At 37.9% G+C, this 17,093-nt stretch overlaps 1 protein-coding gene across 1 annotated transcript in view; it reads right to left on the reverse strand.

Annotated features, from left to right (window-relative positions):
- Nucleotides 1-619: 619 nt before the first annotated feature.
- necab3 (N-terminal EF-hand calcium binding protein 3) overlaps nucleotides 620-17,093 on the reverse strand; it is a 42,726-nt gene continuing 26,252 nt past the window's right edge. The window contains exons 8-13 of the mRNA XM_026166878.1: nucleotides 14,500-14,579; nucleotides 8,881-8,934; nucleotides 6,830-6,942; nucleotides 6,379-6,456; nucleotides 5,734-5,825; nucleotides 620-1,705 (exon numbers count right to left, since the gene is read on the reverse strand). Of these exons, the coding sequence (XP_026022663.1) occupies nucleotides 1,677-1,705; nucleotides 5,734-5,825; nucleotides 6,379-6,456; nucleotides 6,830-6,942; nucleotides 8,881-8,934; nucleotides 14,500-14,579 (446 nt within the window). The 3' untranslated portion in view covers nucleotides 620-1,676. The remainder of the gene's footprint in view (nucleotides 1,706-5,733; nucleotides 5,826-6,378; nucleotides 6,457-6,829; nucleotides 6,943-8,880; nucleotides 8,935-14,499; nucleotides 14,580-17,093) is intronic.

A 17,093-nucleotide genomic window follows, 5' to 3' on the forward strand; every position in this document is an offset into this window, starting at 1 on the left:
AGGGAACACTGATAGTAAAATTATTGCCAGAGGTAGAGGGAGAAGTTTGGATGCTCCCTATTTGTAAGCCTCACAATTTGCCCCTCTTCTTGTCAGATTACCATATGGGTTATTTGAATTCACCCCAGTTATGTTCAGACATATCCCTATCTGTTGTCTGCAATCAATTCAGACACAGACACAATCACAGAGAATTTCTTAGCCAATTAAGCCACTGACCTTTTCTTTAGAGTAAGCAAAGTTTTGTGTGTTCAATAAGTTTGCTAACATGTCAGCGTGTGTTGTGTTCTTGTCATCTTGCTGGCTGCTATAAGCTGGTGAACCTAAAATACCACATCATCAGAAATCAATGTCATGAAAGTTCATGTAGTCATTTTTCACTCATTTTTTCCACTCTTTCAGCCAACATCAACTCCTGATGGATATATATACATACTGCTCTTTAGCTTGTTCAATATATTCCCTATAGGCTTCTTTCCACTGTTAAGCCAGTTTAAAGACCTTTCATATTGTTTTTGCTTATTTATTTTTGGTCTGGCACTTACATTTCCCCCCCCCCCCTCTTTCCTCTGCAGATCTATGATCCAGCCATTTGAGAATTAATGAAAAAAAGCAGTTGTTATCTTTCATTTTTATTAAAGTTGCTTTTCAGTCATTTAGCTGTGTACATTGCCAAACCAAAGCACAACATAAATATGAATATATGTAATTTCTATATGTACAGATGGTATAAACTCCACCATCATCAAAATAAATACATGATGCATTAAATACATTTTTTTCTTTTATAACTTAGTGATACAATGAAATCTTCTCACAAAGTATTATTTATTTTAAATATGCATGTTTTAAGATATTTTTACATTTGAGACTGATAATGTGTCTCAGACTGAAGAGATGCACTGCAACTAATAGCAGACCACTAGTACACTGTATCTAGCAATAGAGAAATGTCAGGGCAGGTGTGGTCATTTTAATAGCATTTTTGGCATTCTGTGCACATAATAGTAGGATAGCAAAATGAAAAAAAAAAATACACTGCTACACTATAACACAGCATGTACAGCCAGGATGCGGCCACATCAACATGCATGTTTAGGCTACAGTAACCTTTTATCTCCTCATCCTCTCCGCTTTTTCATCCTTATCAATTGTACTCAACAGTAAACAACTCATCAAAATACACAAAACCCTACTGGTACTGTAATCTCATTCCAATTTGCGTGTGCTCTAGTAGCCTACCTTAGTGTCTTTTTGGTTTCCATCCATTGGCATAATATCAGACAAACACTGCAAAAAAAGGGAGGCCATACCACAATTGAGACAAGGGGGAGAAAATTCATAGAACGGGTTTTGCGTTGCAGAGAATCAGTTACTTTCAGGTCAATAGTAGCTAGTGTGTGCAACTATCCCTTTTCATAAAGCGGCACAATAATGAGCAGTCCAAGACAGGAACATGAAAAGATGCTGCTGGAGAATGCTGGATGACGCCACTGTCTCGGTCTCCTGTTGATTTCAAACACGTGGATGTCTTTTGAAATGTTCTGTATGTGTGTGTGTGTGTTTGTGTGTTTGTATGCGTGCAAGAGTACATGTGGGTGGGTGGGTTGATGCGCCAGCGTGCCTTTGTCCGTGTGACAGTGTAGGCAGTAGATGTGACATTCTGGATTTAGTTGCTAGTTGTTAGTCATAATCCACCAGGAAGCTGGAGAAACACACATAAATCGAGAAAGTTTGGCCAACTCACACCAAAATGATATACAATGAAAGGTCAACAGTGTTCAACAATCAAACAGTCTACTCCAATTTTTGTGTGTGCGCAAAGGCTGTGTTGCTGTTTCAAACTGTCCACTGATTTTATGTTTCACCTGGTGAGCTTTTAAGTCTATAACTACTTAAGATGTAAATAGATACCTAGTTGTAAATCAATAAAGTCTGGCTTTCAGACAACTGACCAAAGAAAAAGAAGAAGAAAGAAAAGTGCAGAGAAAAAAAAACAGCTTTTAGGGTCAGCAGATTGTTTTGTTTTATATATTTTTAACTTTATTGATTCCTAGGTCGATCCCTTCCTCCTCTTCTTACATTTTATAAACTATCCTCTCTCTTCCTCTTATCATTGCCATCTGCCCTCACAAGAATCCCCCAGCAACCAACACCTTAGAAGCAGCTAACAGCTACTTGAATAAAAATACTTTTCTTAACCCAAACGCACCTCTTCGCATAGAGTTACATATGAAACAATTTCTTTTTCTCAAAAGTAATGAAACAACAGTAAAGAAAAGTTAAGTAAAAGAGTTTAATAAAGTGCAGTTATACACGTATTAAATACAATCTTATTGCTAACGTGTGAAGACACATTTCCCAATGGCCTCTTACTTCTCTTCATCTGAACCATTTTCAGTGTAAAGGATTTTACCTGTTTCCAAACCTCTGCTCTAGCCTCAAGGCATAACACAGTATTTGTACTGTCACCTCAAAGCAGGAAGGCCCTGGGTTCAAATTCACCAGCTACGGGGAGCTTAAGCCCCCTGTGATGCTTACCCACCAGGTTGCCCTAACAACCTGTAGATGTGTACTCTACCTCCTTCCCCATGACAACTGACTCAGGGGCCACAACAGTTTCTTTACGGTTGTGAACCTTAAATTCGAACCCATGCTTCCGAGCAGTGTCATTTTAAAACTGGTCTTGAGCTACAGTTCTTCAGGCTCTCTGAAGGTCGTTGAAAGTTTTTCTTTGGACATTGGCTGCTTTTTTCACTCATTTTCAGTCCAGTTCTTTTACCATTTACAGAGGAGTGTTTTTTTTCTTAACACTAACCTAAAAATCATCACACAGTTTGAGAGGCATAAAATAATACTTTTGCACCAATAGGAGATTCCCAACGAGCTTTAGCCAAAAAGCTGGCATATCTCAACATGGTGTGCAGAAGAAAAAGTGGCAGGCCTAAAAAAAAAGAGAAAATATCTACAGCAGATGAACAGTTACTGAACATCATGTCCTTAAGAAATTTTTTAACATGACAGTGATCATAAACTTACTGACAATCCAATTAAATAATACCTGAAAAACACACAATGGAACGCTAGGACTCATTGACAGACCTCCCCAGAGCCTGGACCTCAACATTATTGAAGCAGCGTGAAATCATCTTGACAGAGAGCAGAACAAAAGGCAGCCCACATGCAAAAAAGAGCTTTGAATGTCCTTCTAGAAGTCTGGCGAACTGTTCCTGAAGACTAATTTAAGACATTGCCAGAAAGCTTACCTAAGAGAGTTCACACACTTTATACCAAATACTGACTTTTAAGCTTGTTAGAATCACTCTGTTTTTCCCTCATGTTTGGTATTTCCATGTACATTTGCACATTTCAATAAACCGCTGAACCTACTTTTCTTTTTCCTAGAAAAATTCAAAGAAATGAGGGGTGGCTCAAGATATTTGATCAGTACCGTATGCCTATAATAGTCAGCAAGCTTACGTGACATACCAGTCAGAGATGTGGATGTAAACAACTGTGTACGGTAACCTAGTAACAAGCACAACCCATACATCCCACACAGTTAAATCAGCACTGCAATGGAGCTAAGAGGCAAAAATAAATATTAACAGCATTGGCTTGATGGCTTCTGAAGAATTTTTATTTGTTTCCTGTAGCTAGTTATTCAAATGTGAAGACGAGAGAAATGAGATGAGACCCACTGCAGCCTCTGCTGGACTTTTCCATGTGTTGAGGAGTCAGCGATGTGATGACGAACAAAGTAAATATGTGCGTCACACAGAAAATCGCTTTTCTAAATGTGTTCATAATTGACTTTTTAAAAAATATTTATGCATGTGTCTGAAAGAAAACAGGCGTATGATAATAATGGATTGCATTTATATAGCGCTTCACAATTCCACTATTTATTCACTCTCACACACTGGTGGAGGTAAGCTACAGTTGTAGCCACAGCTGTCCTGGGGCAGACTGACAGAAGTGAGGCTGCCATATCGTGCCATCGGCACTTCACCGGTAGCCGAAGTGTCTTGCCCAAAGACACAACACAGAGCTGGGGATCGAACCAGCAATCTTTCAGTTACAAGATGAGCTTCCCAGCCCCCTGAACCACGGTCACCCATATATATCTCGCACTTACCTTACCCTGATTTCTGTGACTTGCAAACATGTTATCTAGTGTTTGTATCTCCTTTAGGCTAGTTAGAGAAATCCATTATTTTCCATTATTCAATCCATTATTTTGCACTGTAAATGAATTATTGCCTGGAATTATGAATGTGCTCACATATGCATAGTTTGACACTTTAGTGCACCTTAACACATCTAAACCTAATGTATTAACTTAGTAAACACCTTTAGAGTGATTAACACAGTAACTAAACTTACTTTCAGCTAATGTTAAATGACCACAGTACTAGTTACAGGGATACCAGATACAGGGGTGAATAGTTATCTAGTATGTGCACCTCGAAAAATTTTTTTTATTAGTTAGTATCGTCGCACAACAGTAGCGCTAGCACAGTGAAAATCATAAATAAAATGTAGGTTCACTTCTGATAAACACAACACCAGTAGCAACTATTTGAGTTTTGAGGGAAAAGGCTCCATTACTCCAAACACTATTAAGCTCCAATCACACTGGCCTTTGAAATGGTTAATAAAAAAAATCACATATATGTTGCTGTCTGCTGCTTATTTGTTGCCTTCTACATACACATAAATCCACATTAAACATCAATTAATATTAACTATTTAGATTCAGAGTCTAGCTATAACCTCCTTCACAAACATTGACATAGCTGCTGCAGGACAACAACTGAACTGCAAATTGACATAGAAGCTCAGCAACCTCGCTTTTATATATGAATATAACAAGAATACAACCAGTTGAGATGAGTCCCCAAGTGCAAAGAGACTCATCCTAGGTGTGTTGTTGGTGCAGACTAACACAGATTGCCTGCAGCGTGCACTCTGGAGGCAATTGTAAATTATTTCTAAGCCAATCTCTCTGAAAGTGATAGCAGTCTGTCCAAGCTGGCCTGCAGCTGTTTAAAGACTCCCATCAGGTCCTGCCTCCCTGAAAATTGTGTCCTAGTGATCAATGGTGTTGCACAATCAATGTCCAAGCAACCAGTTAGTCGCCACAATTACTTGTAATTGGTCACTATATGCAAATAAATTCAGCGATACTAGGAGCACAATATATGATTTACATTTCTCATATCCAGGCAGGTTATTTTTCTAAAGAAATCACTAAAAAAAAGGGGAAATAGGGAAACTGTTTGAGTAACCTGGCCAAACAACTGCCATGAAATCATCAGAAGAATGACAGATCATAGAACCAGTGAGCAAATGGATATAAAGAAAATCAAGAGCAGCTAGCACTCTCTCAGTTGGAAAAAGTCTAAAATGCATCTGCTTCGATGCCAAAAATGGACTTATGAGTCATAAATGGACATCATCATCAAGCAGCTCAAACATATCTTGATGTATGTAGACTATAAATATCTTCAGGGTATTTTTCTAGGGACAAGCACACATATAAATCAGATTTAAACTGACAGCATAAATATATGTGGCTTTCATACAAATATTTTCACAATTTTGGAGGTTTGGCCACATTTTTCATGCACTGATTGCACATTAAGCAGAGATTGCAGATTTTCTAGAATAGTATCATTTTAGTTTCACATACACTACAAATCCTGCTCTCCCAGTCACACATATACAAACCTGGGAGCAACATAGTGGATACTACTTCAGCATCCTCCAACATATCAATAATGCAGCGTTGGAAGTCTTTACTGCTGTTAGACTGAAGATAGCTGTGGACACAGACAACAACAGAACAAAACAGACCTGTGTGTCAATCAGCTGTTGATTTTGTTGAAATACATCGTAGCAGACTTGATATTATTTAAAATATAATTTAAAAAAAAAAATCTTGTACATCATGTACATATTAGCAGCAAATAAAACAACAGTTTATTGATTTTCTCTGCGACATCATGTTTTAAAGGTTTCAAAAACTGAATAAATATGAGCACGTACAAAGTTATATGTGCTCAGAAAAAAATCCCTTATTACCAAAAGTCTTTTGGATTTTTTTCTTGCAATGTTCCAACTGATAAATTAATATATTCATTGATATGTGTGCAGCACAGATACCCTTTAAAGCATTTAAGCTGCTTTCTTGTGTGTGTGTATGTTTTAGTGCATCTGTGCGTCTGTGTTTGAGTATGCGAACTGAGAGCTCGGCCATCTGCTCATCTTCAGTGGTGGGGAACATTTCCATCAAAAAGTTAAGAGTGCCAAACCGTCTGCCAATATCTAACACACAAACGCACACGCATGCACACACAAACACACCATACTGACCTCATCCAGGAGAGGCGGTCTTGCCAGAACTCATGCATTATGTAACACGACTTTCCTGGGAGCTTCTGAACGGACACACTGACAGCAAGATCGAGAAGAAAAGTAGAGTGGGGCAAGAAGAGGATACAAAGTGAAACAGAGTTTGCACTCAGCAGGGATAAAGTACATGAAAACTTTGAATCTTTTGAGGGATGTCATTAAAATTAGGCAAGACAAAAGCACAACATCAAAACCAAGTTCCAAAGTGTTGTTTTAGTTATGTGAGCGATATAGTCACTTTTTGAACCAGTAAATCGTTATTACTTTAGATGTAATTTGTATTATGCTGCTCACAGTTATGGACCACGTATACTGGCAATTGCTCAGTACTCCAGGAGTTTTCACAGCAGCAGAGTCCCATGCTTTGATTCAAACATGCATTGCTTTTCCTGGAAACTAGCAAGACACTCACTGCAGGTTGTCAGAGTGAGCTGAGGTGGCGTCAATGTAGCTCTTTAGAACTTTCTGGAAATTGTCCAGATTGACATCAGTCACTGACATCTGCCTCTGAACCAGCAGGATATTCTGTTGGCAATAAGACATCAGACAGAGAAAGGGATAAAAAAAAGAGATTAAATGACCAAAGATCTCACTCTGTGTGTTTGTGCCCTTGTATGTCTGTCTTTGTGAGGATCTTTTTGAGATTTGCACGTTTAGGATGATGACATTTGTTTAAAGTGGTCAGCTCTTTGCTTAGGACTTAGCGTTGGGGTTCACAATAGATTGTTAGAGGAGACATTTATATTAGGTTAAGGGTAGGTTAGCATTTGGATATGGGGTTTAGGTTATGCAGTATGTGATACATTTGGTTACAAAAATTAAAAGTCAATGCAGGCATGAGGATAGATGGCATCAAGATGGATACTTTCAGAGCAAATATGTACTGATATCACCATCCATCACATCAGATGACAAATAAATTCAAATAGATAAGTGTTATTTCACTTAGCATTACTCTCACTTCAGTAGATTTGGTTGTGATTGTGAATGTTACCAAAATCCTGGTTTTAATGAAATTCATAGACATTTCACAATTTAAAATACCAGAAAGTGATTACAGAATACTGATACTAGAGCTGGGCTACAATACCTATGTTGCCATGACTCCTCAGTTTTGATTTTCTCAGTACTTTGCCACTTTCTTTATATACTGACGACAATAGCTGAAGGCTTTTTATTCTGAAAACATATCTCAAGTTTCTTAAATGCTTTCCATGGCAGTCTATCGACTTTCAATAAGAAAGGAGAAAAAAGACAAAAAATCATTTTTGTTCCTTAGAGATTGATGTACCTGGGAACAATCCTGCAAATGGCAGCAAATCATTCTGGGCTTGAACTCAGGCCATGTTTACCATTTGGTCTGCCAGTGCACTGAATCAACATCCTCTCCACTTTTCTCTCCCAGCAATTTGAAGTTACGGTGAGTCCATCCTACAGCTCAATAAAATGTATGAATGTACACTGAGACATATCTTGATTTGAAATGTAATGTGCATCCAGTCAATGGAGTTTTTTTTGTCACTACCCGAGTCAGATGGAGGTGGATGGTATTGCCTATTATATAAGTTACAGTGCTCGTAATATTTAAAAGCGGATGACGCATACAGAATCCTTGTAAAGTAATTTCACTGTATTATTTTCTACCAAATGCGATTACTGCATTTTTTCATCGTTCCAGAGAGCAAAAAATGCTCTACATTGTCAGGTGAAAAATTATATTCAGCTCTAAGAGTTAACACACTAAAAAAAATCTGTTTTACAAAACATGGGTGACAAACTTTTGTGATTTAGGACTAATGACTAAGACTCTTTGAACTTGTTACAAGCAGAAGATCTAAACTCCAACACTAAAAGAAGTCAAAAATCTGCCAATTATACATCTTACAACAGATGTTGTTCAGATGTTACCTTTTCAAATCAGACAATTTAGAAATGACTCTCTCTTATTCTTGATTCAATGAGAAAGTGTTGAGAAAACAAAGCATCACAACTTGCCTTTTAAAATTTTTTCCTGTATAACATTTTATCAAATACACAAAACAAAATACACGATTAATTTGAATGACTGGTAGCAATTATTGTAGTGTTATAAACTTGATGAGATGAGATAGAGAAAAAAAAAACAAGAACATGATCCAATTCTGTATATCCATGTATTGTGTTTATGTTGAGTAATGCACATATGAGAAAAAATATTTGCTATTCAACTAGAGCTGTTTTAATGAGCAAAGGTCAATCAAGATACTGTAAGTATAGACAGAGTCGTCCTGTAAAGCTGCAGTGGCTTCAGCCACAAAAATATCATATTTCAGAATTTGTGGCCATAAACAGTATGCAAACTGTTTTTTTTATTGTTTGTGTTTTTTTAGTGACAAAAACGTGAAACTTCACCTTGAAGTCCTGTGCCAGCCTATAAGAAGGTCACAAGAAAAATACAAAAATTCTGCTTCAGTGCTGACTTACAGACTTGTATGTACTGGCCAGTGTGTCCTCCTTAAGTGGCTCCAACTTGGGACTCTGAAAGAAGAAGGTAACAGATAAGAGAAGAAGTTAATGTCTCTCAGTATCAAAGATCAGTTTAACTTAAAAAAAAAATCAGAGTGATACTTGAAACAAAGCTAAACTCCCATATTGCATTTACAATAAATTCCTAAAGGTTACTTTGGCATTTTTAATTATACTGTTATAGTTTTTAATTATATAACAATGCAGAAGTTATAAAATGAACAAAAACACACCGAATAACCTAATTTACACATTTATTTGCACAGGTGTCTAAGAACTGATAAATAGGATACATTTATTTTTTTTCCACAGTGCACGATCTGATTTTTCTTTGGTTTTATGTAATTTGTCACAATCTTTCACAACAGCTACTTGTCCAAAACAGGATAATAAAGGTAACAAGTAGAGAATAGAAAATCTATCACTTTCAATTTTTGGAACCATATCCTAGTGATGAATGTAGTCTATGAGAGTATTATGTTATTGATAATAAAATATAATAAATGAAAAAGAACAACAAGCTCTCTGTGATAAAGGTTACGGTTCTTGTGTGTGCACATTTACGAACACATAAAACATAACCTTTGAAGCACAAACTCATTCTGCTGCATTTGAGAGAGCAGTGAATATGAGGGAGATGGACAGAAGAAGTGTGTGATGCTGGCAGCACTGAGGTGTGGGGATGGATATTGCACTCAGTACATCCTGCAGGTTATGAATTGCTTTGATATTGCTCTCTGAGTCTCTCTGAGTTGACAAAACTGAGGAGAGAAAAATGGTCCAAGTGAAAGGATGAACATTAGAAACTGTGAAAAGCAGGAGTTAATAAACAAAAGAACAGACAGAAGAAAGGAGATGGAGCATAAGATGAGGCAGTAGAGCGTGAAAAAGGGTTTGGGATGATGTAGTGAGAATGGGTCACATGATGAGAGCGATGTGACTTTGTGTTTGACAGACAAAGATTGTAGAATTCCATTTAGAAAAGCAGTATTTTATCTTGCGAGTCTAACCATTTTCTTTTTGATCACACACACAATGAATATATAAAAATGTACAATAAACATCATAATCAACAATTCAGAGATGAAACATTTCTGATTGAAAATATACTCCATGTTTGGACTGTTTTTTTGCACCTGGTTGCATACTGATAAAAAAAACAATATTAAATGGTCTAGTTGTTGTGGATTTCTTTGATGATATGTATAATCTGAAATCATTTATACTTGTATATACCCATATACTAGGGGTGCAACGATACACAAAATTCACGGTTCGGTTCGGTTCGATACTTTGGTGTCACGGTTCGATATTTTTTCAATACAAAAAAAAATGTTCATGCCTTTTTAATTTGTCATTTATTAAACTTATAAATATATATTTTAACTCAAAAGTACAGTTTTTAAATTTAATGTTGCTGAAACAAAAGTAATTAAAAAAATTAATATCTGATTGAGGAATCACTCATCTTTGGAAAAGAGAGTTTAATACAGAGAAATGGCTCTTTCCAAAATAAAAGCAATACTATACACTTCTTCTGGGCTATATTCTCAGCAGCATATTGTAGCGGGTCAGGGCTGTTCGGGGTTCTGTTTGTACAGTTATGTTTTGTTTATGTTGCCATAGTGATGGGTGACGCCCTCTCGCTGCGACGGTGTGTCCTTCCGGGGTCAGAGGGCGCCCTGTGTGTTGTTTTTTTTTAAACTTTATTTAACAAACAATGAGTATACAACATACGAACAGATGAAGTATACAAAACAACAGAACATGAACACAAAAAGCCAAGGGTAAAAGAAAAAGGTAACAATTATAGGAATACACACAAAATTTCACATACATATATTGTTTTGAGAGCCTTTTTGTTGGTGGAGTCTGATATTGATTGTATGTACATTTCCACATGGGCGCCTTGTGTGTTGTTGTTGTTGCTGTGCGGTTGCCGCGCTGCGCCAAAAGAAGGCACCTGGGCATTTGTGTGGGGTAATGGGGTCGTCGGGGACGACTGACCCCTTAGGTGGGGGCTATGTAGCGGGTCAGGGCTGTTCGGGGTTCTGTTTGTACAGTTATGTTTTGTTTATGCTTGCCATAGTGACGGGTGACGCCCTCTCGCTGCGACGGTGTGTCCTTCCGGGGTCAGAGGGCGCCCTGTGTGTTGTTGTTGTTGTTGCTGTGCGGTTGCCGCGCTGAGCAGTTAGCTAGCGGCAGTGTTCTTCTGCAGATGTCAATAAACGGCTGTGCTCCCTGGCTAGCTCACGGGAAGCAAGACCAAACGACACCTCCGTCTCCTCCTTGTCTGAGCTCGCCACAATATTAAACATATCAGGTCCCCATAAGGAGAATTATGTGCTAACGGCTGTCTAAATGACTCGGGTAAAGTTTGTAGCATGCTTGTTGTTGTTTTTGTCTGCTTCCACTTGTCTTTGCACTAGGATGATGTCGGCGTAAATGTGCAGTCATATTCGTTGTGTTCCCACTAGTGCTGTCAGCGTTAATCTCGTTGAAATGATGTTAACGCCACAACACGGCAAATCTCCGTTAACGAGCTACCCTTGATCGCCCGTGCGTGGGGCTAGACGGGCTAGACGGCCAACACGTTAACGAGCTAACTGCGCTAACACACTAGTTCCCACCCATGTAATTGAGCATTGCGTGGCACATCCAACATACTGTTTTACTTTAGTCCATGACGCGCTTACCTTCAGGGTCATACGTCACATGAAAACCAAAATAATTCCAAACGCCAGATCTGAATGAGGGTGGGGGAGGTTCAATTTGCCATGTTGCAAGGAGAGCTTAACTTCTGTCTCGCTAGCTTGCCCTGCGCTCTTCCTTCTGGCAATGCTGTCTGTGTTGAACGCTCAGTGGATCTGCGCTCGACAGTGCAACCTAGGCGGAGTAGTCGAACGCAGATTCACTGAGCGCTCAACACAGACAGCATAGTCAGAAGGAAAGTTGATAAAATAAATTACAAATTTTGTATTGTTCGATACATATGCGTACCGAACCGAAAGCACTGTATCGAACGGTTCAATATCGATACGAGTATTGTTGCACCCCTACTATATGCCTATACCGTGTACAGCTGCCTTGAACCTGGCACTCGACGTGTTGTTTTTGGAATTCACTTTGGCCATAAAACTGTCAAAAGGACTAATTGAAATGATAGATCATAAAGGTCTGGGAAGAAAACCCAGAAAGTTATGTAAGACAAGTCCTGACGATCAAAAAGAGAACAAATATATGTAAGATCGACATATATGGATTGTTGAAAAACACTGACAAACATATTAAATTGATATTTGTAAAATTGGGAAAATACAAATAGTTTAAACTTAAAACCAAATAAGTGAAAAGTTACCCAGCAACAGGAGGAGGGGTTATGGTCACCTATAAAAGAAGGGTCAGATATGCCTCCCTCCACCTTATTCTGTCTGTGTCTTTGTACTCTGTGGTTTTCTTTACTTGCTTTGCTATGTGTTCTGTTCTGTATACTGTGATGTACTGTTTTGCTGTTCATATGATTCTGTTCAATGAATTGTGCTTCAAGAATTCTACTCTTTTCTAGAGGATCTATTTGAGTGGTTTTATTTTAAAAAGCTGGATCTCCACGTCATTGGCTGGATAATGTTTTTCATGTTGGCTTTAAAGTCCTGTGAGTATTTTATAGATGATGCTACAGAGACAACCACAAATCTAAAGAGCCGTTTTATTTCTCATTATAAGGGCTAATATTCTGTGGCTCGAAGCAAAATTATGTTTGAAAAAGGAATGCATTAGGGATTTCTATTTTGTACATTCTCTGCATAATTCATCACCGGTTGTTTAGTATAAAACATGTTCAGAAAAAAAGGAGTGGGAAGGGCTTTATTGTCTGATATATTATTTTATTTCTTGGTTAATTCCATTACCGGTTCAACAAAGTTAATGGATTCAGTGCTGATGATTGCTCCATATTTGTATTCACAGGAAGGTTATGCATTCATTTCTTCTGTCGGTGAACACCAAGACCAGCATAGCACAGTATGAAGGCGTTTTAGTCTTATTTGTTTAACCTTCAGAGAATCAATATATTGTCATAACTAACAAAGTGTTATTGTTTTGTACAGTAATTTTTAAAACAATTATAAGCTGCTGTCCAAGTTAAAATACTTTGTAATGAATATAAATAACTATAGAGATTATTTGGACAGTAAAAGACTTATTATGGTGGTATTATCTACATGCATGCTGCCTGTCTCCTACACTTCACTGTTTAGACTCTGTGTATCACAGTTCTTTGTTTTTCTCTTCAATTTTGTTGTCCAGTACAGATCACTGTGTACCTTACAGTCTCGTTCCTTGGTCTTTATTAAACCTAGGGAAACAATAGCACCGGTATATTTTTATGTATGATATATTCACTTTCTTGTGTGCCATTATTTGCATATTGTCCACCATGTTAGCTATGACTGCTTGAGAGAAATTTATAATAGACTCGATACAACCACTGGCCTCAAGGGAAAATTGACCAGTTGGTGAATGGTTTCTGGAGGTTGGTGGCTGTTGCTAGGTGATATATAAGGTGCTGCACCAAAAACTTCCTTGTGACTACAGTTTGCCACGGTCATCTGTAGTTTACATGTTAACTAATTAGCAAAACTAGCAAATTGTGATGCAGACCGGAAACAGAGAAGGTTCACCTTCAAAATAAAAGCTGTGGCACACAGCTGTAGGTATGTGTAGGTCCTCAGTCATCCAGGTCATGGTAATCTAAAGAGCTTGGAAAGGAAAGCGATTGGATTTGGAAGTTTCACAAAGACGTTTCGCCTCTCATGTGAGAAGCTTTTTCCAGTTCTATATCTGGGATCTCCTTAGATCACAGAGTTGTAGCCAACCACATTTCAAAAGGTGCAACTGTTCTTTAAAGGCAAACTGTCTTCATTTCTGGTTTGAGTCACACTTTAACAGTTCCACTCCCACTCGGAGAGAAGTTGGTGAGTGCTTGCAGCCAAATTGGCATCTTTCATGGTAATTACAAGTAACTGCAGCAATGAAGCAATTACTAAGAGGCTTTTGCTAACTGGTCAAGGAATACATGTTCTTCTTGTGTGACTGGCGGTTGTCAGGGTCTCTCTGACTTCCTGAAATGGACCTCTGTACTGTGTTGCTGGTGGTGCTTTAATCAAACCTGATAAAACTATTGTTAGCTGTGCAGACATTTTTATGAACAGAATTCCTAAAATGTTTTCTTGCAAACCAAGTTACCTTACAGTCTTATTGACCATGTGATCACATCCAGCTCATTAAAATGGAAAATGCAAATTTGAGGATTTAAAATAACAGTTATTAAACAAGTAAATGACATGACTGTGGCTATACAGACTTATAGTTTAAGGGCAGAAAACCATGAGGGCAGAAAATCATTAAAATGCTCAAAAGATCCATTGCACAGAATTGTAGAAACTCAAGTTTGTGTTACTGAGATTTTAGCAAAGAACTAGAACTAGTCACTGTGGGAGCAAATAACATACTTCAAAGTTTGAAAAGTGTTTTGCTGTCCACTCTAAAATATAGCCTACATAAGGAAAGTTCTCCTACCTGACACTCCAGTTTATCCAAAAGTTGCTGCAGCCTATTGATCTGAGAACACCAGTTCTCTCCATCTTCCATGTTGACACCTGGAAAAACACAGTGCTAAATCATCAGATTGGTTTTTGAGTAAGTGCATAGCTACATACAGTAACATATTTATCAAAACAGATTTGGATGGTCTGTTTGTACTATAAAATTGGGTTAGAATAGAGAATTCAACATTCTTTCTGTGTTCAAGCCTTTCATTCCTATAGGACAAAGACATCTTGTCAAAGCAAAAATAAAGCACCTTGAGGCAAGGTTGTTGTAAATTTGTCACCTCATAAATAAAATTGAATTATATAAAATTGAATTGAAATTCAAAAGGATGAAGGATTCAAGATGCAAGAACATTTGAAAGAAGGCATAATACACCCCTGACATTGAAAATACTGTATCTGAAAACAGAGTATTGAAAACTGATTTTAAATCTCATTCTGTCATTTCAGAATCACAAGTTTAGTCTATCAATAATAGTGAATAAGAAACAAATGAGGGCAAACCTAAAGCGTTTACCTCTAGAATTTGTTAATAGTATCATGGTCGGTGAAAACTTGAGGGAATACTCACTGTCTGCACTTATTATGCATAACACAAACAGCAGTAATGAGGATAATACTTTTCTACAACACAGAGCACAATGTACCTCAGGTACAAACGATACAAAGTGCACCTCTTTATTGTTAAACTTTTGTAAAAACTATAACATTTATACTGTTGCTAAATTACTGTACTCTGGCAGAGTTAGCAGATTTCAAGATAACCTTGATGTATTTACAGCATGTAGCAGATATTAAAGAAAAAAACAACAATATTTTCCAAGATGTTGTTTTTTCCAAATCCTGTGAATATGCATAAATTCAGCCTGATGACAAATGTGTTACAGTTAAACCCCGTTTGCAGCGTTTGCCAATATATTCCATCCTCCGCCCCGAAAAAGTATTAAAACACATCACTCTGTGTTTTGGTATTGTGATGAAAAATCTTTATATTGAATCAGTCATAATACTGAAATTCCAACTACTGTGCAAGTTTATTAGAAAATAATCTGTAGCAAATTATCTTCTTTTTGGGGCTGCTCCCATTAGTGGTCGTCACAGCGGATCATTTGTCTTCATCTCCCTCGCATCCACTTCTGTAACACCAACCCTCTGCATCTCCTCCTTGACTATATCCACGAGTCTTCTCTCTTTTCCTTCTCCCGGGCAGCTCCATATCCAAAGTGTCTACTGTTCCTCTGTGTACATGTTCAAACTATCTTTGCCATGTTTCCAAACCACTCAACCTGATCTGACCCTCTGATATATTCATTTTGAAAATCTTAGCATCTTCAGCTCTGCCATCTGCGGTTCTGACACCTGTGTTTTTGTTAGTGTCACCTTTTCCAAACCATACATCATGGCAGGTCTAACTACCTAACTTTGCCTTCCACTCTTACTGCTATCGTTCTGTCACATCTCCATCCACCCAGCCTGCCCTCTTGTGTATTCTGACCACAGGTATTTAAACCCATCCACCTTCAATACTTCTACTCCTTGTATTGTCACATTTTCTTCTCATTCACACTCTCATCTGACTTTCCAGTTCATACCTCCATCTCTTCAGGTCCTTTTCTACCTTCTCCCTAATCTCAATAAAGATCACAATGTCATCTACAAACATTATAGCACATGGAAACTCCTGCCAGTAGTCATCTGTCATCCTGTCCATCACCACTGCAAACAAGAAGGGTTCAGAGCTGATCCCTGATCTAATCTCACACTCTTCTTGAACTAAACTGTCACTCTTACCGCACATCTTACCACCGTCCTGCTGTTCTCATACATTCCTGGCACCACCCTCACAAACGTCTCTGTCACTCCTGACTTCCTTATGCAGTAGCCTACCACAGTTCCTCTCTGTGGCACCCTATTGTAAGCTTTCTCTAGATCCCAAGAGACAGAAAAGAAACTATTTCATGTTGTTTGAGGAACTACATAGTTTATAGGTTTTTGTTCTTTTGATTTTTTAAGCAATTCCACAAATACATGACAAGTTTCAGTTTTAAGTAAAACCAAATTGGCCTTGTGTTGATAGACATAACCAGAATAAATGAGAGCAATATTGTTATAACCCCAGCAGGACCTGCTGTAATATTGCCCCAGTGGGTGGGCCTTGCTGTCCAGCCTTAGGTGCCATCCTTGAGTGTAGCTGATTCTACTTGGCAATTAGGCCAGAGTGCTTAAGGCTGGCACTAGAGAGGAGAGCTCTAGTGACAGTCTGCCTTTTTGTTTTGCAGCTTGTGAGCTGTGTATTACTGCTGCTTGCTTCTGTTCTGTGAAGAGGAGAGTTATTGGTCATTTAACCTTTTTTTTTACTTCTTTAATTAGTTACCAACATCTGGGTTTTGTAATTTTTTCTTTCCTTTGATGGTGCAAGAAGCTTGTCTGTCTCTTTTAGTTTAATTATTAATAAAATAATTTATTTTGTTGCCAATTTGCCTCTTTGTCTCCTTTTTTCAATATGGTTACATTGTGTTACATTCCCACATCTCTTGGTCATTTATGGAAACATAAATGTCC

This window comes from Astatotilapia calliptera, chromosome 5 (genome assembly GCF_900246225.1).
Source record: "Astatotilapia calliptera chromosome 5, fAstCal1.2, whole genome shotgun sequence".
In the NCBI taxonomy this organism is placed as follows: domain Eukaryota; kingdom Metazoa; phylum Chordata; class Actinopteri; order Cichliformes; family Cichlidae; genus Astatotilapia; species Astatotilapia calliptera.